The 27971-nt window shown below is 42.0% G+C and overlaps 1 protein-coding gene across 1 annotated transcript; it reads right to left on the bottom strand.

Annotated features, from left to right (window-relative positions):
* Nucleotides 1–289: 289 nt before the first annotated feature.
* BAALC (BAALC binder of MAP3K1 and KLF4) lies at nt 290–26158 on the bottom strand. Its single transcript, XM_039549727.1, is given in 4 exon segments — nt 290–3985; nt 9143–9312; nt 25977–26121; nt 26123–26158. Coding segments are annotated over 4 exon segments (441 nt in total). The 5' UTR covers nt 26144–26158; the 3' UTR covers nt 290–3880.
* Between the last annotated feature and the right edge of the window lie 1813 nt (nt 26159–27971).

Below are 27971 nucleotides of genomic sequence, written 5' to 3'. Positions count from 1 at the left end.
CAACAGCAAACTCCGATTTATAATTACAGAGGCACAACTGTATTTTGACCTCATAATCCCTCTTTGGCAAATACACCAATTTCTTATGGGGAATATATGTATTTCACCTCCTTTCATATGACCAAACAGTCCATGAGCCACAACCTGAGGACATCAGGTACAGAATATTCTGATTCCATGAATAGCAGAGGTGGGAACCATTCATTATACCTTTACACTCTTTGATCTTAGCTTTAAAAGCTAAACCAACCACAAACACAGGAGTGTGAAATACAAGGAGTAATAGACAGACACTTTAAAATTTTTCTTTATTTTCATTTTCAAGTTTAAGGTCAATCTTCATTTATTTGCAGCTAAAATGAGAGTACAAAAATGTTCCCGTTAGTCTAGTTTGAATTTAGATGTATTTGCAAATAAAACTAAGCCTGCTTTTTCAAATACCATTTCTGTGCACAAATTATATAGATCATTCTTTTCATAAGGCATGTAAAACAGATTTCAGTTCCAACATTAAAATATTTTACATTTGGGTGTCAGAATTACAAACAGAAATTAAAGGTTCTCAAAAAAATGTGCCTGAACTGCCAAAGTACACACTAAAGACATTACAATGTACACATGCAGAGACATGCACAAATGAATATCTATATATATGAACATACCAGAAAGAACAAAAATACCTGTATCCTGGTTTTTATGAAATCTCAGTCATTTAACTAACAAGAATGCATGTTTAATGCAGCACTCATATATTGCTTACACAATATAGTTTCCTATTATGTCAGTACAAAATCATTTCAGTCACACAGTAAAATTGTGTGTCTTCTAGTCAATGTCCTACAGTAATGCTGAAATGATGAAATACGTTAAGGAATCATAAGGGAGAAGATGAAGGAATAGTGCAAGATAAAGCTGTACTGAGTCTTTGAGAAGATTAATTTGCCTCATGATGAATTGCCAACTGTAAATCCTCTCTCTTCGTTAGACAATATCCTCTTTCTTCTGAGTGATTCCATTTCTCACATAGTGGAAGAAGACTTATCAGACAAAAATCCTATGTATACTACACGTTGAAATTATGGAAACATGACAATGTTCCTTTCTGTTTAAAACCTGAACTTAGATAAATCATAAGAACTCACCATCTGTTGGCAAATCATTCCAGCAGAAAGTGTGTTGTTTCAGTGTACCTGTAGAAATCTTGATGTGCAGCCAAGGGACATCAAACATTATTTGGTGATAATGTCTTTTGGAGAAAATTAAATTTCAAAAATCCTGGCATATAAGAAGACAGAGACGTCCATAGGTCCTTCATCTGAAAGTGCATGTCTTTTAACATGGTCATTTTATTTTATGTCTTTGAGCCATTTATATTTGAAAGACGATGCTCAAAGAACAGGCCCTGTAAATAAGACTCCTTATTCCTAAGAGGGCTACCTGGAGTGAAGATGTCCAGCTGATTCTTTGGGCTTGCTTCTTCCACTAAAACCAGCACAGGAATCTATTTTTGGGACTTTAAATTGTCTAAAGTGGTATAGACTAGATTCTGTCGCCCTAATTATACAGAATGGCATATTATTTTATAAACAAATTGGTTGTTTCTACTGGTGGTTATCTCTAGTAGAAGGAAAGTAAACATAAGTATATCCCAATCTGTGTACAGAGGCAAGATCCGTATCTCCACAACATGCTCTTAGTTTTATTAAGGTCATTGGAAGTTTGCACATCAAGCACTAAGAAGCCTAGGACATAATGTAATTTCTTTTCGGCTACTGCCTAATGAATAAGAACAGTAATGTATTACATGAGGAGCGTGCATAAAATTGCTTGTTACTAAACATGGCTTGTACCACAGAAGTTGGATCCAATCTTTGAATGCCATAAAGCTAAGTTTCAGGATTTAAACAGGTTTATGGGATCTTGGAGTAGCTCAGGAATGTTATCACGGGCAGTCCAGGGCAGGCAGCATTCACCACTCTGCAGCTGCCAGCCACCCTGATGGGAAGTGTGGTCAGCATGAGCAAGGTCTGTGCTCTTGCCCAGATAATTGTGTACCGAGGCCATCTCCTGCAAGCCATCTTGTCACATCTCATGTTTGGAATACAAGATTTAAGGGCTGCCTCGCTGATGGCTGCTGGCATGAGCCAGGGCTGCTTCATGCCTATGGGCTATGCAGCTCACGGGCTTCCTTCTGTGGTGTGACCCAAGCCATGTGACACATCTGGTCAGCACATCATCATTACATAATTTCTTAGCTAATAAATTATCTCACTGCCAGGACTCCTTTGTTCTTGCATCTACTCACTCTAATGTGGTATCCACCCAAGGCAACAATCTCTGAAGCAGCTTCTTAGACAACAAACCTTCCCTTTTACCTTCCTTCAAAATCCTGTTTACTCTTCAACACATCAGGATCACTATTCACTTTCTGTAGCATTCTTGTATCATATTAATGATATTTATACCGCACTCTCTCTGCCAGTAAACCCTTTTAGAATATGCTATGGTATGCAAAAGTCTGGCTCTGACTCTGGATTCCAGTTTGCCTTTTTGTTGGAGTAATTAATAAACAATTCCTGTTGCATAGACTTGTTGTACAACTAGGAAAGTAACTCACACACCTAACCAGCAAGCTATTAAAATGATCCTAATATGGAATAAACTGGGGTTCAGTTCACAATCCTATTTATACTTGTTTGCATGTTTGTATAAAGGACTTTTTACTATTCATACATGGATTTTTTTTCCAAATGCCATCTGTTTGTTATGAACAACTTTTGAATAGTTCTCTTAAATAGCCCTCTAAGGATACTCAAATGTCTGATGGGGAAGGCAAATAAATTTATCACTTTTATCTTCATGAACATGCAAACTCACAGGGAATATATATTATTACTTCCATAATAAGAAGTAGTATGTTGAATTAGTTCCTAGACTTTACTACACTGAACATTTATGTTCCTTTTAGATATATATTTATGACAATCATGGAGTACTGTGATACAGAATGCTCACAATGTATTAAATAAGTTATGCACAGTGAATTAATTATATCTTATCAAAGAAAGTTTCTTTTTTGAACTGATATTAGAATATGGCTTTTTAAATTGTGGTTATTTTCATGTAGTGTTAATGGTAAGTTTTTTCCAAGTCAGCCTGAGCTTCAACATAATTAAAGGGGCATGTATAAAATAACCAAGTAGTCATAACTCTACTTGCCAGCTAAGACTAAGACTTTGAAGTAAGGCTGATCAATATGAAAGTTACTGTTTTTAAGACCAAAATTATGTCAATACAAACAATAAATAAAAACTAAGTAATTGAAAATTTAATATATAAAAAGGTTACTGTATGATTTAACTATATATAACCAATATATATATAGTTGAAAGGAGATTTAGTAGAAGACTAGTCTCACTTTCTTGAGATGTCTGGGTTTGAGTTTTAAAAAACATGAGTGCTTTAAATGAACTCTGTGGGTTTGAATGTGCACACTCAAAACCCTTTATGACTAAAAATGCAGATTCATTTGTTCCTCTCCTGGTTTTAATTGCAATGAGCTGTACCCCTTGTTATCCAGCCTCATCTTAATAGCAACGCAGAACAGGACATACACAAGGGATAACGTAGAAGTTAGTAAAAAAAAAATGTCATGAATTTCTGTGTATGTCTGTGTAGTGCCACTGCTTTAGACAAATGACATCTGACGATCCTAAAGTGTTTGTAGTTGGTTTCCACAAGACCTGCTTCTAGAGGCACTCAGCAGCAGCTGTCTGCTGTATTCAACCTGGAACACCTGGAGATCTTCATGTCTTCAGTGACTGACATTTAAAGTGCAGTGAAGCATTGTTAAGTCCATCCTCACCTGCAATTTTCTTCATTAATTGGCACAGTTCTTGGTTTTTCTTCTGTCACTTTGTCTGATGCCTTTTGTAACATTAATGGAGACTTCTTGTGTGGACATTTTCTGTGTGTCCCATTTACTCTGTGAGGGTTTTAAACAGTACAGTAAGTTCCACAATGACAACAGAGTCACTGATGATTGCCCCCTAATTTACAAAAACAGTTCTACTTAATAAACAGAATGTCTCCAGCATCCTTCACACATCCTTCTACTGTGATGCAGAGCAACTTCCTCATTCAGCGTGGACACAAGCTTTTATACCTGCTACAAAGCCAGTGGATGTCAGTAGGCTTTGGATCAACCTTCTTGACTATAATTTTCATCTCTACATGTGTGTACTCTAAAAGCAGGGCAAATAAATCTGGTTTCAGTCCAGAAGTGAAAATTAGAGGTTCCTTTTTATGTCACTGTGAGTAGTGCATCACTAGCCTGAGACAGAATTTTCTGTACTTGATTTTATGTTTCTGATAGGAAAATATGGTTTTAAAGTAACACTTATTTCCACCTGCATACAAGACCCAAGCACAAAATATACCTTTCAGAGCTTCATCAGGTTATTTTCAATATTCAAATAAAGTCAGTCTGTCTGAGGCATGCAAGTGCCTCCCTAATTTAAATTTATACTTTTCTATCTCCCAGACTGTTTGCTGCCATAAGCAATGCACTATAACACACTGGTTAGGTCTAACAAAGTGCACCCAGCTCCGGGCTAATAGAGACACACAGCTGATTAGGTGGGTTTGATTATTGCACTGCCAGTGTTCCATGAGACTATTTTTCAGTGTAATGAATGCCAGGTAAATTAGGCATTATCTACATGGTAAGAGTGCCAGGTAAAATAATGTCTGATAAAGTTCTTTTGACATAAGTGGAAGGTACATATATATTGCAGAGCAGCACCTGGAGTTAATTTGCCACTGTGTATTATTTCACATTTCTGCAGCCTGAATACACCTGCTCCTTTGCTGTCTGCTCCCCCAGTGCTACTGTTCATGCAAGGACTTGCCAAAGACTATCATGAGAATCAAACCAGGTTACTGTCAGTCAAGGACATACTATGGATACCACCTTTCTTGGGGGAGGTGTCTGACCATCCTTGTTACCTTCACTAGTATAGCACTCCTTTCTTCATCATCACCACCATCATCATCTTTTACTTCTAAGTTGTTTTGACATTACTGTCATGAGAGGGTACTAATCTCCCAGACAGAGTCTGTGTCAAACCTTTTCCCTTTTGACAGCACAAGTTGGACCCTGTCACATAACCAGGTGTCAAGGGATAAGGCAGATGGCTGCTTTAGAGCCTGATGCAGGAGAAAGTGAGAAACAGAGAGGTGATGTGATTTACTCCCTGCTAGCCCACAGGCCAATGGCACAACCCAAGTCTCCCAAGAGCACCATGTGCTGCATTGCGTTGTATTCTACAACACGTCGAGATAAAAGAAAAACTGTAGTCAATATGAATGTTCAGGTGAATAAAATGGGTACCTTTGGAGTTGCAGAGGATAATCACCTTTTCAACTTGAGGCATCTAAACTTAGGGTGTTCACATTATCTGCTCATCTTGTGGTTCCCTAAACAGTCAGTGGAGAAACAGAGATGCAGAATGGCAAACCAGAGCTGGAGCCTAAATTAGATACTACACTCTCTCTCTAGGAATATGTATTTCTTTTTTGACTATAAGAAGTTTAGACAACTTCCTTTCTTATGCACATGCATTAGATGTGGAGAATAATGTAAATGCTTTACTTATTATCAGAAATTTTCTTTGCACTGAGCTGCAACAGCACAGATGTTACTGAATGTATTTCAGCTAGAAAATGCAGGAGGATATCTTCAAAGTCGTGGGGCCTCGGGGCAGGAATCCACACTTCACTGAGTAGTACCATTACAGTCAACACTCACATTATTAATATGTTGTGGGAATTTGCCCACACTTCCTACTAAGTGCAATATAGAGGTAATTTTCCATTCAATTACAAAATTAGACAATTTTCTCGAACAGTGGGACAGGTACACACTAATTCTCAATTGTGGCCAAGTCTTTTTCAAATTGGATTAATAATTATGTTGTTCTGTTTGACCATATCCAACCTCACCAATTAATTTTTCTCTGTGGGCTAGTGGCTATGACAAGCATTTGGGTTTTTCATTTACAGAAAGCCCATGGCTCTAGATGTCATGTTGCCATGGAATGTGTCCCTGTCCACCTGGAGGTGCAGTATCTCCTGAAAAGATACAGCAGTATCTTTTATGTCACCTGAGAATATCTTTGTACTAGAGCAATAGAGAAGATAATAATACAATGAAGGTATAAAATAAATAGGCATGTACTGATGTGTTGTGTGCTAGCAAATGCAAGGTGAAGGTCAATCCAAACTCCCTTTTTCATTTGCTCGGACCCGTTGGTTTAAGGATGTGACTCCCAAGATGGGACAACTTCTTATGGGTTGGGTGTAGCAGTTCCACCACAAGCTGTGCTGAGGCACTTTCTGTGGAAAATTCTCAAAAGACAAAGCTCAGTGAGGCGTGCCCACATTGGCAGTAATTCAGCAGAAACAAACTATGTGCATACCTGAGGAGCAGGGGCACCAGGGGAGCTTGTTTCATGCATGAGAGAGGCAAGAAACAAAGGATGGAATTGCACAGAGGTGTTGCAGTCATTCTCTGTTTAAAACAATGCAGCTAACAGGAATTAAGCCAAAGGAATGACCCAAATGGTGACCAAAAGCTGACATTTGCTTTAGCTTGAAAATACATATTCCTTTTCATATGCCAATGAAGTAAAACCTGTACGTGCTTTTCATGTATATAAAGTCCTTCAAACTCCATTTAAGTGTGAAATTACATCAGCTGGAACTTTTCCCCCTCATCCTCAAAGAAAACAATATAAATATTACTTAACCAGGGAGGGAGGTCAGAGGAGACTCTACCTTTGTGTCCTGGGATGGTCAACAGGCTGTACCCTCTCCTCCCCCATGGGGACACCTGTCAGGTAAGCTTTATTCCACAATAATTCTGTTGCTTATGCTTTCTGATACCAGTGCATTTATCAACAGCAGTTTGTGGACCTTACTCTGCTCAACAGGCAAGAAGTTGCCCTATTTGTGAATGTGGAGCCTCACTGAATTTGCCCAGACTTACAGTGCAATTCATGCCGGTTTTGCATCAGGGATTGCGGTTGTGACCAGACTTACTGCGCTGCCACACTGCGCCTCTGGCACCTCACCAGACCTAGAGTGCCAGGTTGGTGGCTCTAAAATATTGTCTGTGAAGGTCTCCCAGGATCTTGGACAGGCAGATAATACTGAGTAAGAAAGGGAAGGCCTCCAGTCCTGCTACATCTGCAGACAACACGGAAAGCAAGGGGGTTCTCCCTTCCCTAATTTTTTATGTGATAGAAAATTGGTGTGGTCGGCAGGATTGCCATGGATAAACAGTTACAGAAGTATGAATGTGCTCCTTCCCAGGCAGGCAAAGAATGGGCCCAAAAATTCTGGACAGGCAAAGCAATTATTTGTGCAGTATTGGAGGCTCACTTATCTTGCACACAAAAGGAAATCAAAAACTCCCTTCTCGCATCAAATATATCCTATATAGAACAGGCTGCTTTGAAATCAGAAAATGGATTATTAAAGTCATCACTGGCTTTTGAGAGGGAAATAAAAGAAAGATCTGGAACCCAAGAACAAGCTTATAACTGAGAAAGATAATTTTGAGATTCTACTTGCTTCAGCAGAGCATAGAGAAAGACAATAATTGGAGAAATTAGTTAGGAAAAAGCCACAGCAGAGTGAAACAAGATCTGAGAGAGGAAATAGAGGGCAGGAAAACAACTGAATTGTTACTATCTTTAGAAACCGAGCAGCTGCAGAAACAGTTACAGAAAGAAAAGGAGATAAAGCAAAAATTGGAAGAAAAGATAGAAATTATGCTTAAGAGGGCTGCCAATCCAGCCAGCATTGTACAGATAAGAAAACCAATTGTATCCCCTGAATAATGGCGAAAAAGCTGAGGGACAGTGGCCACTCACCATTGTCTGCAGAAGACTGAATGCCAATATTGCCCCTTTAACTATTGCTGTGCCAGATTTTGTGGAACTGGAAATGCAAGTTCAGGGAGCATCCTATTCACAGACGGCAACTCTAGATGTAAAAGATATGCTGTTTGTGATTCCACTCTAGGAACACGTCAAGGCTAAATTCATGCTCACCTGGAAGGGAGTGCAGTGTACCTTTGACAGATTCCCACAGGAATATAAACATTCACCCATGACTGCACATTCTGTGATTGCCAAACTTTTACAGTCTCACTCTCCCCAGATGTGAAATTAGATGATGACTCCCCTGAAAAAGTAGGGGAAGCAGCAACAACAGCATGGCAAGCACTTCTCAAAGTAGAAATTGAGATTCCCCCTGAGAAATGCCAAGGACCATGTAAAGGACTTTATCTGCTGCATCTACAGACAACCCAGAAAACAAGGAAATCTCCTTTCCTCAAATTTTTACCTAATGCCTCCTCAAATGAGAAACCAAGGAAGCAGTAAACCAGCCATAGGTTTTGACTTTCTTTAATCTGCAGCAGCTCCGCAGCTGCTATGCAAACAGGGCAGCAAGTGGAAACCCATAAGAGACAGGTAGGTGGGTAGGCAGCTGTGACAGGAGAAGGCTGGTCTTTGGTATAGCCCCAAAGCCTTGTTCTTACAATGTATACAATGTACACAAACGCATAAGTGAGGGGGAAAAGGGGGAGGATCTGATCCAAAGCCTGCTGAAGTTATTGAAAAGACATCCACTGACTTTTTCAAGCTTCACGTCCAGCTTTGAATGAACCAGAGTTCATGCAGTGCACATATTTTAAGCAGAACAGCAATTAAGGGAAAACATGTTCCCTTTCAGATAATTAATCTAAATAGTTTGTACAATACATGCCACAGATGGACTGAGTTGGAAAGAAATGAGCGTGGGGGCTTTCTTTACTGTAGCAAGTGTGTGTGTGTTACTCTGATTGACAAATAGAGCGTCTATTCTGTGGCCATTCAGGCATGAAGTGTTCTCAGAGGTGCTCAGCTCAATCATGCCATGGCTGTAGTGCAGCCTGGCACCATTTTCTCCTATCTCAAGACATTAAATGCAGTTTAATACTGCAAAATTCTGCAAAAAGAAAGGCTGTCACAAAAGTAACTTAGACCTGGTTGAAGCTAGTGCTGGCCATTAGGGAACATAATTATACTCATACCTCTGTGGTCCTGAAGCCATTCTGTCTCTGTGTTGTAGCTCCCATGCTGTGGACCATGGGGTTTGCACACTGAGAGCCACAGTTGTTCCTCTTCTCGGCGTTCAGCATTCCAGCCGTGGCTGATGTTGTAGATACACCCGTGTGACCCAGTTTCCCATCCTCCAGAGGACCTAGTCGGGACACATGGAATTGGGCAATTAATACTGAGGAGCAATTTGCAGCTGCCTCTGGCCCTCTCTTTTGCCACGTTTTGTGATCGTGTCAGTGATGCAAGGTGTGGTACAGTTGCACAGTGCAAACAGTCTACCTCCCTGTGTCATCTTGATCCTCACACTTGACATCATTGGGGCTTTTTCCTATGGTCCACTGCTTTGTGAAACATTGGCTCAGAAAACTTGGAAAAACAGTCAATGAGTGCAGCATATCACTAGATTTTTGTCACCTGCAGGTCTCCATTGGCTTCTCTACACACACAGCTCCTTACATGACCGAGAGCTGAACTTAAAACCCAGACAAGACTCCCTTAAATCTGTTCCAGTTCTGGGAAATGAAGGGGTTAGATGTGATCATGACAGATGAGATGAATATGGATGGAAAGGTTGCTCTATTCATGGCCTTGCCTTGAATATGTTTTCATTTGAAGTTGAGAAATTTAGGAAAAATTTATTTCATGCTGTTTTGTCTATCAGCAATCAAATAAATGAGTAATTTGCTTTCTGCTCTAGCTGTGTGGATACACATGCATTGTACAACATGATGTTTGACAGCATAAATTAATTTTATCATCTTACTGCATTAATAAAGGTCAGTTTTCATTTATGGTAAGTGCAGAGCACTCAACATCTGGTTGCAACACTGGGTCTGAAATCCAAATGCAAGGAGTACATGGGAAGCATGACTGTTTCTCTCAATTTAGTTTTTGTCAAAGCTGATTTATGAAGAGCTTTATGTTAAAAAAGAAGCAAAGAAGGCAAATTTACTAACCAGTGATGCAGGTATCAAACCTAGAAAAATGAAGGAGTCATAGACACTAAGTGAGAAAAAAGTATGTGGAAAACCAATGACAAACCATTGCTATTTGAAGTGACATTGTATAATCAAAACCTTCTGCCAATAATCAGGTAGGAATTCAAGTCCTATGTTAAGGGTACTAAAAAGGAAGCAAAGTCCTGAATTCTTTTTCAGAAATCTGTAAGAAAAGATGATTTGTCAGTAGAAGGCAACATTTGTCAGTATTAGCTAGCAAAGGCAATGACTGAATTCAATAAAGTTTCAACCAAATATTCAAAGCCTTGGTCTTGAAAATATATAAAGATTTGTGAAATAAAAGGTCTTTAAGATCTCTTCCGACTCAAGCCATTCTATGGTTCTGTGAGTTAAGAAGTCTAAATACAAACTAGTCACTGCATTTCCCTGAGCAGTCAGAAGATGGAGGCAGAGTTTTCCAACGGCGCTTTAACTTGTTGTGGTGGTTAACTAATAATCCTGTCACGTAGTTTTTGATAGGAAAAAAATGAGCTGAAGCTTGAAAATACTATATCATCATTTATTTTTTAAAAAATACTTCTGTCTTTGGAAACTGCCTTTTCTGCTAGATAGAAAAACTAATGTTGTTCTCCTAAGTTTAGATGCAACTTCAGTAAGACAACAGTAAACTTCACCTCTCCTGCATTTTCCAAAATTCCGCACCTACTTATGTTTTAGGTCTTACCTCTTCCTATCACTCCACAGTGCCAGAGGAGAGGCAAAAAAAAGACTTGGTGCAGAGCAGTCAGTGGCACAGACTGATATCATAGACAAAGCCGGTTGTCAGGAGGGGAGATGGAGAAGGCAACGAGCCACGTGTGAGTCTGAGTTCTCAGCCAGGACTTCGCTGCTTCACCTTACGGTGGAGCTCTGAGAACAAGCTTGAGCACAGCTTTCAACAGGCAAACTGCACTAGGAATTGCACACTAATTCCATTAACTGACTCTTTGACATTTCAAACATACAAGTTAGGAGTTTTTCCTTCTGTGGAGCATCCTATGAAATTACTTTCCACCATGTGTCTCTTTGGCCATCTGGCCTCTGACTAAATTGTCTGGTGAAGCAGCTGTCAGCTAAAAAGCCATTTTGTTATTAAGTACAATTGTTTGTTTATCAGATTGTGTTGCATCTTTTGGTCTTGTATAGAATAATTTTTCTTTCATGAATCCATTTCTGGAGGGTGATGGAAAATCTGAGTCCTGAAAATAGTATATCTGGCTCATTTTTTGTCTCTGTTAGTTTGCAGCCTGAGCATACTTGCTGCATCCTGCATTGCAGGGGTGTGACTTTTTTCACAATACTTGTCAGAAGTAAACCAGGTATCAGTATTTGAGCCTTCCACTATTGCTACTATATTTTTATATGGATGACCTGGTGGTCACCAATACTAGGCAAAAAGATTTTTTATTTTATCCTGTAGTATATTTGCTATTCTGAAGTCAAGCAACTATTTTAGAATTCAATTTCATTGGCAAGTAGATGATTTAGAGAGTGGGCAACAGTTTAAAGACTTTGGTGACTTGCTCTTTATGTATAAGCACCAAGCAGAAGTTACAGTGAGAATGCATAAGCAGCAGAGTTAAGAGCATGAGATTTGTTTTGGCAAGTCATAAAGCAATACCTATTTTATAGACTAGATACACAACACAAAATGATGATTGCAAAACAGAGATGATGTTAAAAAAGGATTAGGAACACATGGTTGCTTTTAAAATAGCAAATATTTTTGCATTGGTATTTAGGATTTGCCACAGTACACAAAAAGGAAGTGTTAACTCTTGTATGTACTATCTGGAATTTACAAGCCAGCAGGATAGCAATACTAAGGGTCTTGCCTCAGTGTTGTTTAAAACAAGCAGACTGTTGAGATATTTATGCCATCCTCACAGCAAGGGGTTTGGTAAATAATCTCCTTGGTCTTTCGCTCTAGAGCTTCAATTTACATCAGTGTTGTTAAATCACTGTAGACATTTAAGTGAACGGGTTCAGTAAGGTTGTTTTCATTCTCATCTTCTCTTTCATGGCACCCCTGCTAAAAGGCTGGGGGCCTCTTTAGGCCAGGAAAAACAGCAGATCCCATCTCAGTGCTCTGTCAAATACATATATTTTACTTTCAAATGAAATGGCAAGGCTACAAGATTCTCATGGCTCTGTTCCCAAAACCTGGGTTTCTGTGTGATTACTAAGTGCCCACGAATGTGATGGTGAACCTTCCCTCAGGAATGGCTGGTCAGTGTTTGGGGGACTGCCAGGCCTCTCCGTCTGTGGGGAGGAATGGATGACAAGTGGCTGGTATTTCATTGTATGTAATCAGGTTTATTTGTAACAAACGCACACGAGTTCTCTCTCAGTGACCACAGGGAGAATACCCATGCAGCAGCCCGATTGCTCACAAATCCACGTCTACCTTTCCAGCACAAAGTGTGCCTAAAAGAACTTGTCCTCCCGTGGCATTGTTTACCACCATCTTCCTCTTCACTTGCTGGGCTGCACAGGCATGCTAAGTCTTGCCTTTCTTACCAGGCCAATAAAAATCCTTTAGGCTGCAGTCTGACAAATGCTTTTTTTTGGTAGCATCAGGGGGAAAAAGGATTATTTTAAACTGAAATCAATCCTAGACTTTATTCTTCCCCCAATGATGCAAGCAGTCAGACTGGTACAACTTGGGAGGTAGCACAGGAATTAGAACAAACAGCTGAAAGCAGCTTAGGTTGGTCTGTTCTCCAAGAAAACAGAACAAACAAAACCATTTTTGAATTTTGAATGAGTTTTCATAAATTGTCAGAGAGCATCATCGCAATTTTGTAGTTTAGGAGATAGATATTTAAAATTGCAGTCTGAAAAATTGCTCACATATTTGCAAGCTTATGTCCATTCAAAATGCTAAATCATGTAGCTCTAAAAAACCCCCCACATTTACATGGGGAGGGAGCTGTCTAAGAAAGCTTTGAAAAGAATCATTTTAGTAAAGAGGGTGTTCATCACAGAGAAGTCAATGAAAATGTAAAATATGGAATGAAAATTTAAGACATTAGACCTGTATTTCTTATTTTTTCTGTTTTCTTTTATTATAATGACAACACTAATGATAACAAAACCAAGGATAAACATTGCATACATGCTGCTCTAGTTCTTCATACAGCCTGGTTACACCTAAGAATTCAAATTTTTCTTAATGGCAGTATCTCATAAAGAGGAGAGGAAATTTTTACTCTTAACTCTTTCTAACCAGATTTTTGTATGAGGATTTTTGTATCACCTTTGTATAAAGATGGTGTGAAAAGGGGAGAAATCACATGATTAATTCAGTTTGTGAAAGTAAAACTGGTCTAAAAAGCAAAGTAGTGTCATGGATTGACAGCCAGCACAGAGAGACAGAAAAGAGATCTAGGGGGGATAATTTTGTAGTCCTTAAATATCAGGACCACAGGCAACTTCTCAAACCACAAGTAACACATAGACAAGTCTGCCTGGATCTCCTGCACAGACTTCATCAAATGAGTAAATCTTAGTAAGGTTCAAGATGACCTGAAAATTTCTGTGACTAAGAAAATCAACAATGCTGCAGTAGCTAATGCTGTCAAAAAGTTTGAGCAGGGTATGAAGCCTTGTAGTAAGGAGACAAAGTTAATCTTTGCCAAAAGAATCAACTATTTGTGGAGAAAATTATTCCATGTGTGTTTGCCACAGTATTCTCCCACTTCCTTTTAAAGCAACAGGTAGTGACCGAAACAGGACATGAATTCTGACCCAAATATGTTCTAGATCTGACCCAGTACGCATGAGACCCTGTGCTGTCATGTGTTCTGTTATGGAGTAACAAGCGTGCATTTGTTTAAAGCGGGTAGCTGCTGATTAGTGTGCTGAATTTATACCTTTGAAACTGACTATGAACAAACCAGTAGGGTTCAATTTTCTGGTTCAGCAACACCCTTTTTTATTTATCATGACTGTTATCTCATGCATAATGCATAAGATGCTGGTTTAGAAGATGCCTGCCTAAAAAGAGGCTGCACTGTAAAGATGGACTCTGAGAAAACTCACAGTGAAGACAAATGAAAAGTGTTATCACCACATACAGGTACTTCCAGAGGAAATACGTGTTTGCAATCATCACTGACTTTCTTGCATTTAATGCTACAGAGTGATAATAAGTACAGAAAACACTGAAATATCTGTTTTCTCTACCTGTTTTCCAGATTTGAAACGATATCATTTTGGGAAAGCCATGCATCTGCAGGCCTGAGGGCTGGTACAAGCTTCTGCTGCAAAAACAAGACGTAGCATGGACTGATAAAAAATGAATGGAGTGGAGTCTGTGACAAAAGTCATTTCCTCCAAAGCAGAAGCCTCAGGGATCAGGCCAGATGTTCAGGAAATATGCAATAGCTCTTTTACCTAACAAGTAAGAATTTAGAAACTTTTAGGCATAGCAGAGGGTGGGTTTGTGAGCTAGGATGAAGGATCCAGATTTACAGATGGATGACCTGCTGCAGCAGGAAAATATTATCAGAAACAATGTTTTGTATAAGCAAATACAATAATGCAATAAATTTGCTGCCCAGACATTCAGAGAGTCCAGAATGGTTTCTCTGAACTCTAACATGATATGAATTTTAGACAGCGAAGCAAAATACAACCAACATATTTGCATTTTCTGCACATTCGGGAGGTCTCTCCAAAGCTGTCTCCAGGCAGGCAGGGCTGAGCCATGCCCAGGCACACCGCAGGTGTGGGGAGGCAGCCAGGAGCTCTGTGCCTTCCTCCCTACTTACAGGGGGATGCTTGTTTGAAGTGAGCTCACCCTAAACCCAAACAACCTCTCAAGCGGCAAACCTTGATATCACTTGCATGGCCTAACTTTACAAGTACATGCACATGCTAAATCTTTGTATATTGGTATATTTCAATTTCAAACTGTGATAGAGAATCACAATATAGCTGTCTTGTAAACAAATTAAACAGTGTTGAAACCATGTCTGTGAAATAAAGGTGAATATAAAATTTATATTTATTCCAAATACAAAAAGCATGCTGCAACATTCTTTAACGAATGTGTGGTCATTGCAAAGCTCCAGACAAATGATTCTACATGGCAAATGGACTCCAGAAGCTGAATAAAAGGGAATTGGCCTGACCATTGTCATAGGTTAGTCTGAGCTGAGTCTCGGAAGTGATGTTCTTCTTACAGCTTCCTCTGGGACCTGACAGAACCTATCAGCTGGTCAGTTTGAATATGGAAAATTCTTTAAGCCACTTAAAATTGTGACCGCCTCTGTGATACACACTTAAGAATAGACAAACTCCCCCCCAAGCTCTCTCTCGTTTCCGGTGCTGGGACAGGTGGCTGCGGGCTCCGTGTTGGGGCCAGCGGGCCCGGCCAGGCCCTGCTCGGGCCAGGCTGGGCCGGGCCACGGCCATCCTGGAGCTGATGGGCCCTGTTCCACCTGCGGAACCCACCCCCCCCCCCCCCACTGCCTTTCTGTGAGCAGTCGGAGTTGCTTGGCTCCCCCCCCTCAACTTCGATAAGCCACATTCCAGCTGTAAGGCCGAGGTGAGATTAACCCTTTTATTGCTCTGAAGAGCTGAAAACCTGAGGGAAAAGAAAGAGGAGATGCTTAAAGCTGAAATTCCGTTGTGAAGCTATGATATATCAGAGTACCCGTTGTAATTTCATAAAGGTATGGGGGGTGGAGTGTTCAACTCGTAAGCAAAAGCACCTGCGCTGAGATAGGCAGATGCTGACACAGCTGTAATTTCATGAGAAGTTTGGACAGGGAGAGATGGACCAGATGAGGACTTTTGCTCCAAAGGGGAAAGGAGAAAACCTCAGTTCCTAGAGATACTCCCAGAGATAGTCCTAAAGATGAAGATGAGGAAGACCCTTTGCTCCCAGGGAAGGAGAAGGGCCTCTGTTCTTAGAGATGAAATGCTCCCAGAGATGGGTGAAGAGAACTTTTGTTTCTGAACGGCTCAACCTTAAAATTGTACCCCAAAAACCTTCAAGAGTGGACCCTCGAAAGCAGTTGTGGGAAAAGCTGCAAGTCGGGGGAAAGGACTCACACGCAGGCAGAGAGACTCCTCTTCCTAAATGGACAGAACAATATTTGGAAGTGGGCGGCTGTCTTGTTGTGATAATGATTTCATAGCACGAGCAAGGAGAGACTTCTCCTTCTAAATGGACTGAACAAGGTTATTATGGAAGTGGTAAACATACTGAACATCTTAAGGGTTGTCTTTTTACATTGTCAGTGGGAGAAGGGAGGAAGGTGGGGGGAGGAGGAGAGTTCTGAAGGTGTGGTATAATTTTTTTCCCTCTTTTAGGTCTGTTATTAAACTTCTTTATATTCTTTCAAGTTTGGTGCCTGCTTTGCGTTTCTCCTAATTCTTATCTCACAGAAGATAAACAGTAATGAGTATTTTGGACCAAACCACTACACCATGAAGGGAAGATACAAAAGGTAAACTTGAGAGAATTGTAATCATGGTGCTAGGCAAGGACTTAACGCCAGAAAGACAACAGAGTGCAGTGTGTGAAGGTACAAGTTTTGATAGCTGGAACAAGACAGAAGAACTGAATTTTCACTATATTGTAAAATAAGCATCAGCAACATTTTGGAAGACCTTAAAAGCTGAGTACATCTTTTGCCTGGGAAAATAGTAACACAGAATGGATTAAGCAACTAACCAGTGCCACATGATGTGCCAGAAACAGATCACTCCTTCCTCCAAAGTGAGTAACACACAAAAAGCAAAGCTCTGAAGTGCTTTACATAGTACTGGATTTTAGAAGGATAGAGTGGGGGTATTTGCTTTTCCACATCCAAACATACAGGCTGTGTTTCAGTAAAGCCCATGTAAAATGCACATTAAAAACTGTACCCTCCATGCACAAGACCTTGTATCATGGGTCCAAATTATGGCAAACCAGCCTGTTTTCCAAAAGTGCTGGCTTTTGGCTCAGTGACTGTCTGACCCTTTCCTTAAAATGCCAAGACAGAAGTTCTCCTTACAGGAGAGTACTGTGTGAGATGGAAAACAAGCAGCAGGCTGCTGGCTCTCTCTAAGTCATCCTTCCCACAGTGGTACCCACCCTGTTCTGACCAGGGGCTTAGAGCTGTAGGGATTCACATGTTCTTTCCCTCTTCTTTACCTGGGCTTTCCTTCTCCTTTGGGATGTGGTAATAAAGCATTCCTCGTTATGATTTAGACTAATTTCCAGCATAGACATGGAAAGCATTACTATCATTCTTATTACCCAGCTTATCACACATGGAATTTTAAGATGAGCAAATCACATCATTTCAATTAATTACACTGAGAAGCAGCAAAAATATTTAGGCAGACTAAATATAAATCCTCATGAAAAGCATTTAAAGGTACATGAAATGTGAGCTGAAATGACTCTTCAGCTTTGCTCACCAAGGTTCAACAGCTGGAAATTGAAGCTAAACGTTTCAGGTAGTACATTGCACATTTATTTTAACAGTGATTAACTACTAGGATAATTTACAGAGGCTTAGGCAAAATGTCAGCCACTGGAAAAGCTGTAAATTCAGTCTCAATATCCCAAAGGTATGCTCCTTGTGGGAATTAACTTAGGAAAGTTCAGTGGGCTGTATGGGCAGGTGGCATTCCCAGCCTTACAGTCCATGAATACACAGAAGGATACTGCTGGCTTAACTGGTTCACGGTGTGACTCTGATCATAAAGTGCCATTGACAAAACCACCACTCAGGTTTTCTGCTCAAACCCTTTCAGACACTCTCCCTCTCTCACTATCCCTCCTCCCCACCACATGCTGCAGAGACAGTGTAAAACCTCTTCCTTTAGTTCATGATAGACCTTTGGCTCTCATTAACTAAGAATATTTTTGCCTTTAAAGATTTCAATGCTGTAAAAAGAGTTTTTTTCCACAGGGAAATAATGTGGAGAGATGGTTCCAATTCCAATCATCTCTATTGACGCTCAACAGCCTTTCTGCTTTCTGGTACTGTGACAGCTGGGAAAGCCTTTCATGTAATTCAAGTGTTCCTGTACATGACATTTTTTGTGAATTTACTTTATCAGTCGGTAAATTATTATACTGGGGTAAACTGTGAGTGATCAGTCCACCAGCAGGTCTGCTTTAGACTGTAGGAGGGGTTTATCAAGACTGTTGGCCACTAACTAAATGGATACTAATCAAAGTCTGAGAGGTTTTGTGGAAAGGTTATCATAGTTTGTGTTGGCTGACATTACAACTTCTGCAGTGTTTTGAGAAAGTCCCAAAGGCAGAAGAGTACAATGAAGAGGCTGCTGGGGAAGGGGGAGGCACCTGGAGAGCTGTGTCCAGCTGCTGCCCTCCCCTCCTGTCACAGGGGTGAGAGGTGGCTGTTCCCACCCGAGACATGAGGATGGGTCAGAAGGCTTCATGCAGTATCTGAACCACCTACTCTCAAACAAGACTGAAGTTTTTCCAGCAATTGAGTCTGATATATCTCACAGAATAGCAAGCTGAAGGGTCATCATAGAAGAAAATTTCTCATCTTTCAAGTATCTTTGACACTTTTACTTAAGTTCTGCTAGCTATGGATGCATCCTTTTTTTATGGCAGTGGATATTTATTAAAAAAAAATAATTAAAAAATACTTCCAGAGGTGGTGGGATAGATTGCTTAGTATGATCTGACGGGCCAAATAAGTATCAGTGCCATTTTTTAACTGAAATGTGAAATTAAACCACTATTGCACTATCAAATGACAGCAAAGGTGAAAGCGTATGGAATGGAAGAATTAACAGCTAGGGTTGGGCTGAAAAATATGGTCATTACAAAAAGCTGTATTTATCATCTGAGTCTGATTTTTCCAATAATTTCAACGCTCTCTTGTGGTGCAATGGTTTAGGCCAATACTGTAGTCCTTGATCAGCTTCTATGCTGAGCAAACTCCAAGTATATGATGTACTGGTTTTGCATGGCCTGGTTTTTGGTAGCCAAAAACCACAGAGGTGGCTTTCTGTGAGAAGCTGCTGGAAGCTTCCACCATGTTTGGCAGAGCCAATCTCTGGTGCCTCCAAAGATGGACATGCTGCTGGCGAAGGCTGGGCCAAGTAGAAATTATGGTAATGCCTCTGTGATAACAGATTTAAAAAGAAATCAAAACAAAGTTGTAGTGCAGTTGTAATTTTCCTGCCAGAGAAGAGCAGAGTGAGAATATGTGAGAGGAACAACTCTGCAGACAGCAAGGTCAGTGGAGAAGGAGGGAAAGGAGGTGCACCAGAGCTGAGATTCCTCTGCAGGCCGTGGCGAGGCAGCTGTGCCCTCGCAGCCCGCTGAGGTCCAAAGGGATGCAGAGATCCACCTGCACCTGTGGATGAGACTCACACTGGAGGGGGTGGATGCCTGAGAGGAGGCTGTATCCCCTGGGAGGCCTGTGGAGAGAGGGGCCCTGCTCCCATGCTGGAGCAGCCTGGCCTTCAAGGCCCGCACCATGTGGAAGAGTGACCCACACTGCAGCAGTCTGGAGAGGACTTTGCCCGTGGGATGGACTCAATTGCAGCAGTTTGCAGGGAGCTGTTGCTCATGACATGGACTCACGTTGGAGAACTCCATGGAGAACTGTCTCCTGTGGGAGGGAACCCAGAGGAGGAATGCAGCAGGGGAATGACTCCTCTCCCTGAGCAGGAGAAGCCTCGGGTGATGAACTGACTCCATTCTCTGCCTCCTTGCACCACTGAGGGAGGAGATAGAGCTGGGAAGGAGGGAGGGGTGTGGAGAAGGTGTTTTTAAGGGCTTATTTTACTTCTCATTATCCTGCTCTGATTTTGTCAGTGTAGTAAATTCCCTTCATATTGCTAAGTTGAGCCTGTTTTGCCCATGACAGTATTTAATGAGTGATCTCTCTTCCAGTCCTTATCTCAACTGTTGATCCCTTTGTTAAATTTTCTCTCCTCTGTCCAGCTGTGGAGGGAAGTGAGTGAGCAGCTTTAGTAGGTGCCTGCCTTCTGGCCCGGGTCAACCCACAACCATGTGTCAAATGGGAAATGGAAATGTTGAGTGGTTTTAGGTCAGTGGATTGACAACCATCATTTATTAAGAGATTACTTATCTAATTCTATAATTTTCCTCTGTTGCTACCTAGGCTTCTTTATAATTCCCTGATCCATTGACTGATACAGAAATAAAATTTTTTGATGGCAAAATTAACTCTATTTCCAATTCTAAGGGAGACATACTGCTGAGTGGTACATCAATGTTAATTGCCTTCCATCCTGCAACACTTCCCATCCCTCTCCTCCAGATATGCTGTGAAAAATTTGACTAGAAGTTCCTAAAGCATATAGCAACAGTTAATTCTTCTGAAGCAGCTTCTCACAGAAACCAACCCTGTACCCTGCTCCCTGCTACAAAACATCCCCATGCAAATACAATACATTACTACACCCAAGGTCTGGACTACAATAGAAAGGGAATTGCTGAATACATCTACAGTCCAGGAAGAACTGTGTTTATTCACTTTTACTGCAATTCTGAACTGTAATAAGGCTATCTCCTGAAAATATCACATCAGAATCACTGTTCTAGTTGTTTATTGTGATGCAGAGCAACTTCCTCATTCAGCGTGGACACAAGCTTTTATACCTGCTACAAAGCCAGTGGATGTCAGTAGGCTTTGGATCAACCTTCTTGGCTATAATTTTCATCTCTACATGTGTGTACTCTAAAAGCAGGGCAAATAAATCTGGTTTCAGTCCAGAAGTGAAAATTAGAGGTTCCTTTTTATGTCACTGTGAGTAGTGCATCACTAGCCTGAGACAGAATTTTCTGTACTTGATTTTAGGTTTCTGATAGGAAAATATGGTTTCATATAAGATTTTGAAACAACCCATTAATAAAAGAACATAAGACCATAAGAGCACAAAGAGATCCTGATATATCCATGCAATGCACTGATCCCTCTTTTCCTCTTGAGCTAAAGCAGATGGTTTATTAAATATTTCTCTGCAGTCCAATTAACGAAAAACACTCTGCTGCACCGGGTTTTTCATTTACAACCTGATGGTTGCTTATTTATTTCTCTGAAGCTCTTAACTTCGCGTACACCTGGTAAACGAGGGAGCGGATGACGGCAGAGCGGTCCGAGCCTGCGGCAGTCCCTGTTGTCACGGCAACTGGGGCTCGCACAGCCCGGCCCTCGGCTGCGGCTGCTCGCAGCCCTCTGCCGCAAACGATGCAAAACTGACTGTCCAAAGCTTCTCCAAGAAAGGTTACCTCTGAAACGCTGCATTTTGCATACTGAGTCTTGACCAGAGCCTAGCGGCAAATAGGAGCCCTGTCCACAAAACTTCCCGGAGTTGTCCAGCGAAACAGTGGAGCAGCAGCATGAGCCAGGCATTTAGCCCCAGAGAGCAGAGCAAGAATCGTTCATAAACACACGAGTGTATTGGGGCAATTATGCAAGATAAACTGTTAGCCAGCCAGTGGCTAGACAACGATAAAATTTCTCCTGTATTCCTCTACTTTTCTCTATTTATTTTACAAAGGACTCAATTAGCTATTTTGCTAATGTCTTCACTAGGGGTTGAACTGATCCTAAATTGCAGGTTTCATTCCTGACAGACTACTCACTGCAGTTATGTCTGCTGATGCCATGTGCAAGTTTTCCTCCTGAGTACATCAGGCAAGTCTGTGTGGAATACAAATAATGATTTCTTTAATATGCTTCAGGAAAAAATTACTTCACTAAAAAAAAATTGTTAAGTTCAAAGAGTAAAAAGCCCTTTGTTTAGCTGATACTGTGAGTCACATAATGATTAAAAAAATCAACAAATATTCTACTAGTTGAGGAACCAAACAAGTCAGTCCTGAGGCAATCAGTGTTCAACTTTTCGGTTCTGACACAAGAGAATTATTTTTTACTTGGTTGCTACATCATTTAAAAATTAATTACTTTTATTTGCATTTCAGTAACAATCCCCATTAAAGACTGGGGTCTTACTGTGCTGGTTGGTGTGGGAAAACAGTAAGGAGAAAGTCTGTCCTAAGGCACTTGCAGCCCCTGGGGTAAATTGATTGTAAAGTCTCTCTGACCACAAGGCAACCTGCCATATCCACTCTGAAGCACTTCAGGTATAACAAAGGAAAAATAAGTGAATACAGCAGCTAACTTAGTCAGTGAAAATAGAAAGAACTAGAAATAAGGTGGCTTTGAACCTGCTTTAAAACAAACAAAATTCTGGTAGAGTTGATATTGAATGTGTTTATAGAGTACTTTTACAGTCCTGGTTCTGGGAGTAAATTGTACATCTTAAATTACTAGGCTATACATATACATATACGTATACATATACATATACATATACATATACATATACATTTCAGCAAGTCATCCCAATATAACATAACAGACTGTGCAAACATGTTCCAAAATACTTGACAGATTTTGTGTGCTTTCTGTGAATTCAGCCTCTTCCCCATGGTTTGCTTGTAACCCATGGTGACTGCCCTGGGGACTCATCTGTACCTACAGATTATTACTTCCTCAGAAAGTCATTACTTTGCTAACACTTCGACTTAGCTGAATCAGACCCTCTAAAGAGAAAGCAATTTGTGCAAAGAGTTGCAAGGATCAAGGAGTGGTTACCAGGCAGAAATGTAGTCTATTATTTTCCCCAGCTATAGCCTACGCAGTAGCTCAGTCCTGTGAAAAGTTCTTTGCTCACATAGCAATGGATGTTCTTCCAAGAAATAGCTTTATTGTAGGGGCTTACTGTGACTCTTTCCTTTTTTTCTCCCTCACAGAAGCCACTCACCCTATGAAAAGTACGTACACTTATCTTCCAGAAAATGTCTTTCAATCTCACCAGCTGCAGTGCTTCATGAAGTTCTTAATTACTTTTCTATTCCTCTTCATCCATATCAGGTTACCCTGTTCCTCATTGCCAAAGCCTCAGCAGTGTACTGCAACAAGTTACAATCACCTATATTTGTGGTTGTTTGTGACTTCTCGTCACCTAAGTCACTTCTCATGAACCTAAGACCATCTCTCATATTTTACCTGTTATAGCAACTAATACTGTCCTATATGTCTTCCTGTAAAAAATAGGGAGATTACAATTCACTTTATAAAAATGGATGTAAAAAGTCAAGTAGGGAAATTAACAAATAGTCTAAGAAATCAATTGAAATTGAAAAAATAGAAAAGCAAATGAGAAAATGAAAAATCCTCAATACTTCCCTTTTAATTTAATAATATTTTAGCTTCCAAAATGCTTTGGTAAAGGTACAAACATTTGGTTACAGAAATACATATAATTCAAATGAGAGCAGGCACAGAAAGCTAAATGTACTAGCTGAAAAAAGAGAAGGATGTGATGATATTTGTGGTGGTATGAGATTACTAAGATTAATATATGGTAGTTACTAACCCTTTCCTCATTGATACACTCTCTGATCCTGTTGATTGATATATGACATTCTTTCATCCCTGAGTAATTTACCCCTCTTTGCATTTTGATATTCAGTTCTGTTGTTTTTTCTACTTAACTGAGACATGTTGACAATCACAACCACCTCTTACTGCTTTTGTCGTTCCCCAAAATATTTCTTTCATTCTATCTCTACTTCTTTCTCTTCACAGAATTTCACCAATTTATTCCAAGTGAAAAATTACAAAGAACAACTTCATCCTCTTTCCCAATCCTCATTTGGCTGGTGCCCCCTTCCCTGGCTGCCTCCTTCCTTTCTGTGTCCCAGTTACAGAGTCTTCCTACCTTGACTTACGTCAATGTCATCTCCCACTTCCCCATCTCTCCCATCCTGCTCTTGTCCCCTCCCTCACTCTTCTTTTTTGTCTATCACTGTTGGGCAGTTTTCAATTCTCACAATAAAGCCATGTTTTCCTCTTCATGTCTTAAACCCATACTTGACCTCATTTGCCCCTCCAATTGCTCCTTCCTCTCCCTTTCATCTGTAAGTTTACTTAGAGTGCTGTTTCTAGTCCCTGGAGTACCTCTCCTTATCCCTATTTCTTCCCTACCTCAAATCTTACCCTACAACATCTCTCCATGAAGTACTTCATGACTTTTGAGGCACTAATTGGGAGAAGTGTGTGTTCCTCAGGTTCCTTAAACTGCCGCCACCACAGGTCTGTTGACGAGTGAATCTTGCCCTAACTAAAGTCCTACTCATCCTTTTTGCTCCTGCTCTGTCCTTTCCTCATCGCTTTCCATCTAATCTCTTCTGCAGGGTTTTCTTGTAAAGCTTTTCATGCCCTAATCAGTCTCTACTGGTCTTGAGTGTTGTTCTCCTCTCCTTATCTCTGGTATTCTCATCTCTAAACACAAATTCAATTATCACATGTTTCCAGGAGGAATACTTACTGATCTATCTCTTTATTACCTCCTATTCAGTGTCAGATCTTGGACTGTCTGGCTTCTGTTTATGATGTTTAGGCACCAACACAAAAAACATGGCTAACATAATGCTAAGTGGGGGTAAAAAGATAACACTCTGTTTAGCTTTCACTGCTGGAGATAACATTGCTACCTGTCATTTGAACTTACTGGTCAGCATCATCTTGAACCTCTTTAAATTCCTTATCTAATCCTCTTTAATATGATATCTCATAGACTCACCCATTCGCCTTCAAATGATCATAATTTCCCATGTGACTTTCAGAATATTTCTTTAGCCTTCAGGAGTACAATATGGACCCTTTGTGACTTCTCCCTCCCTGTCGTATTTCAGTCAGCAGAGAGTCATGATCTCCCTATTCCGGCTGGCCTGTGATGCCCACCTTTGTGAATTTTCACTCTTGCACTTCCATAATTTCTTCCTGGTGCTTTGTTACTTTCTACAAACGTCTGTAAAGCTACTTCTTTTCATCTGAAGCTGCCTATAGGCATTTACTGCTTTATATGGAAATTTTAATCTATTTTGGGTAGCAACAATATCTAGCACAATGAATTTCTGGACCTAGGCTGAGATTTCTAGATACTGCTGCAATACATAGTAATTCTTAAAACATTTTAAACTGCACATCAGAACAAAGCTCCTCAATCCCTCTCCCATATCTGTTGCTTCTGTAACACCTCAGGTACACAACTAAGGATGTAGCATACTGACAAGAACTGGGAAATTCAAACTTGAAGGTCTGCTCTTGTACAGCCCACCCTCTGGTCAGCTTTCTGTGTATCAGAAGGCATCAGAGGTAGTGTGGAAGAAAGCTGCGTCTTCCCTAATCTCAACCTATTTCCTAATTTACTTGTCTTGCAAAAGAAAAAGCCATGTACAGGAAGAACCTCGAGGACCAAGCTCTCTTCCCTTCTGGTAACATTGTTCCACAGTTGACGACGTCTATGTGCTCGCGCTCATAGCCGAGCACCGCCGTGAGCGGGTCTACAGAGCCCGAACCAGCTCTGGCAGCCCAGAGCCCGGAGCGCGGCGGGGCCGCTCCCCGCGGGGCCGCTCTCCGCGCTGGCCGGTCCCGGCCCCTGCTCGGGTCCCGAGGGCCCGCTCTCGGAGGGGCTGGCCGGCCAGGGCAGACGCTCGGAACGCTCCGAGCCTCCGCGGCTTCAGCGCAGAGTTGGGCGCCTGCATCTCTTGGGGGGGGCCGAAGTGGCGGAATACGTTCTCCTCACAGCAGGAGGTGGATCGGCGCACAACCCCTTCATGCACGCACACCGTGCGTGTGCAGGTGTCTATGCAGCGTGTGCAGTTGCACATGCGGCGTGTGTAGGTGCACGTACAGCGTGTGTAGGTGCACATACAGTGCGTGTCGCAGCCGTTCCCCTCCCCGCCGTGCCCGCTCGCGTCTCCTTCACTCACCGGGGCGCGGGCCGCCTTGCTCCCGGCCGGGGCCCTCGGCGCTGCCACCCTCCTGCGGCGGGCTCTCGGAGTCCGTGTTGGTCAGCCAAGTGGACTCGGTCTCCCGCGTCCAGCTCTCGTAGTAGCGGGGCTCGATAGCGTCGGCCCCGGCTGCCCCCGCAGCCCATGGCGACGCCCGGCTCACAGCTGCCGCCGCCGCCGCCCGGCCACCATCGCCCGCCGGGCACGGCCGCCCCGCCGGCCCAGCTCACGCCCTCAGCCCCATCCCTACTCGTCCAGCTCTCCCCGGCTCTGCTCGCCCTTCTACCCCTTCTCCCCGGCTTTATTATCTCCGCTGTCCCCCCCACTCCTGCCTGTCCCCTCCCCTTCTCCTCCCGCAGCCCTCTTCCCTCCCTTCCCGCTTCTCTCCGCTCTCCCATCCCACCGCCTCCCGGCTCGTCCCCGATCTTTCCCCATCCGGCGGTGTCTCCCAGAAGCGGGGACTGCTGCCTCCGCCGCGGCGCTGGCTCTGCCCTGCCGAACCCCTCTGGCTGCCCGCGGCCGGGGACAGACACGCCCCGGGCGGGCAGGAGCTCTCTCCTCCCGGGTTAGGATCTGGACGGACAGCATTTACACGTACATGCCAGCGTGCCACAGCTAGCACGGCACAGCAGTCCCCCCGGCCTGGTCTTGCACCCAGCTCGTGTGCCCTGACTGGGTCTTGCGCTCCGCTTCGCTAAGCCATCTGTCCCTTCCCTATTTTAGCCGGGAGAGCCTTGCTGTCACCTTCGGCATTGGAGTTTGCTGCTGTATAATTGGGAACTGAAGGTGCAGTACCGAGTGCTCAACTCCAGAGATACTTCCACTCCTTCCTCTTGAATATCTACTTTGGGAAACAACCAAGAACATGCGACTCCTGCAAAACAGACTATAATTTAAGATTATACTTGGGTAATCTAAGTGACAGATTCTGCACTGAGTCGTATTGATGGTGGTTGCAGTTTGTATTGCAATAGCTACTTCACAAGGTCCCTGCAGGGTTGGAGCCAGCCCCATGAACACTAGGAACTGTGGGATCATATCATGAAGTGGAGACTTTATCCCAGGTAAATGTTTCTCTCCTGGAATAATTTTGCAGTAGAGCAGCAGGAATGACTCTTTCCCCTGTGAGAACTTACAGGGCAACACAGAAGTCATATTCTGCACTTCATGCCATTACACAGTATGGCTGTTGGCTAAAAATGATACATCCATTGAAATCCAAAATCAAGCTGTCCAGTGTTATGGGAGCTGCAAGTAGGAACACAAAGTCTCTAGAGTAAAAACTCTTGTCCCTAAAGGCTGGCTTAAGACCTTTACGAGGATCCCATAGGCCTTACCTTTGCATCCCAGGTGGTAGGTCCCGTGTTCTTGTTCTGAAGGGATTCAGATAAGAGACTGCTGTCCGAGCTGCCAAATCACCCATTGTGCTTCCCGAAACAGAGGACCACTGAGGAGTTTCTAAACACCTTCCCAGCCAAATAGTGACTCCCAGCAATCCTACTTTCTGACTGAGATCTGCTGAGATCTGTCGACAGCTCTTGTCCCCGTACTTGTGCTACCAAGGTCCCAGGGCGAGTGGGGCAGTGATCTGAGCTACTTTTTCTACTACTGTGGCAATGTTTTGGCAGATTAAAAATACTTTACTTTTATAAAAAGAGAGTTTCAAAAGAGATTATATTTCAATTAGACTGCTCCCCAGCAAATAGTCCCCAGGGCAATGGGATATAATGGTGTCTGAAGCCAACAAAGAAGCCTAACACACATCCCTCTTCCCAGGAGTTTTGTGTGCCCTGGATGGGCATAGGGCATGGCCCAGGAAAAACTGCCAGACATCCCTGAGTCTTCAAATGAAAACATGAACAACACAGTCAGTGTCTCACATTGTAATTGTGCAAAACAACTTGCTAGACCAAGAGCTCTAAACAAAGCACACACTGGAGCAGAACCTTGGGGGAGCCTTTTTATTTTGTTTCA

Source organism: Corvus cornix, chromosome 2 (assembly GCF_000738735.6).
Source record: "Corvus cornix cornix isolate S_Up_H32 chromosome 2, ASM73873v5, whole genome shotgun sequence".
In the NCBI taxonomy this organism is placed as follows: Eukaryota; Metazoa; Chordata; class Aves; order Passeriformes; family Corvidae; genus Corvus; species Corvus cornix.
This window is presented reverse-complemented; position numbering and strand designations above follow the sequence as displayed.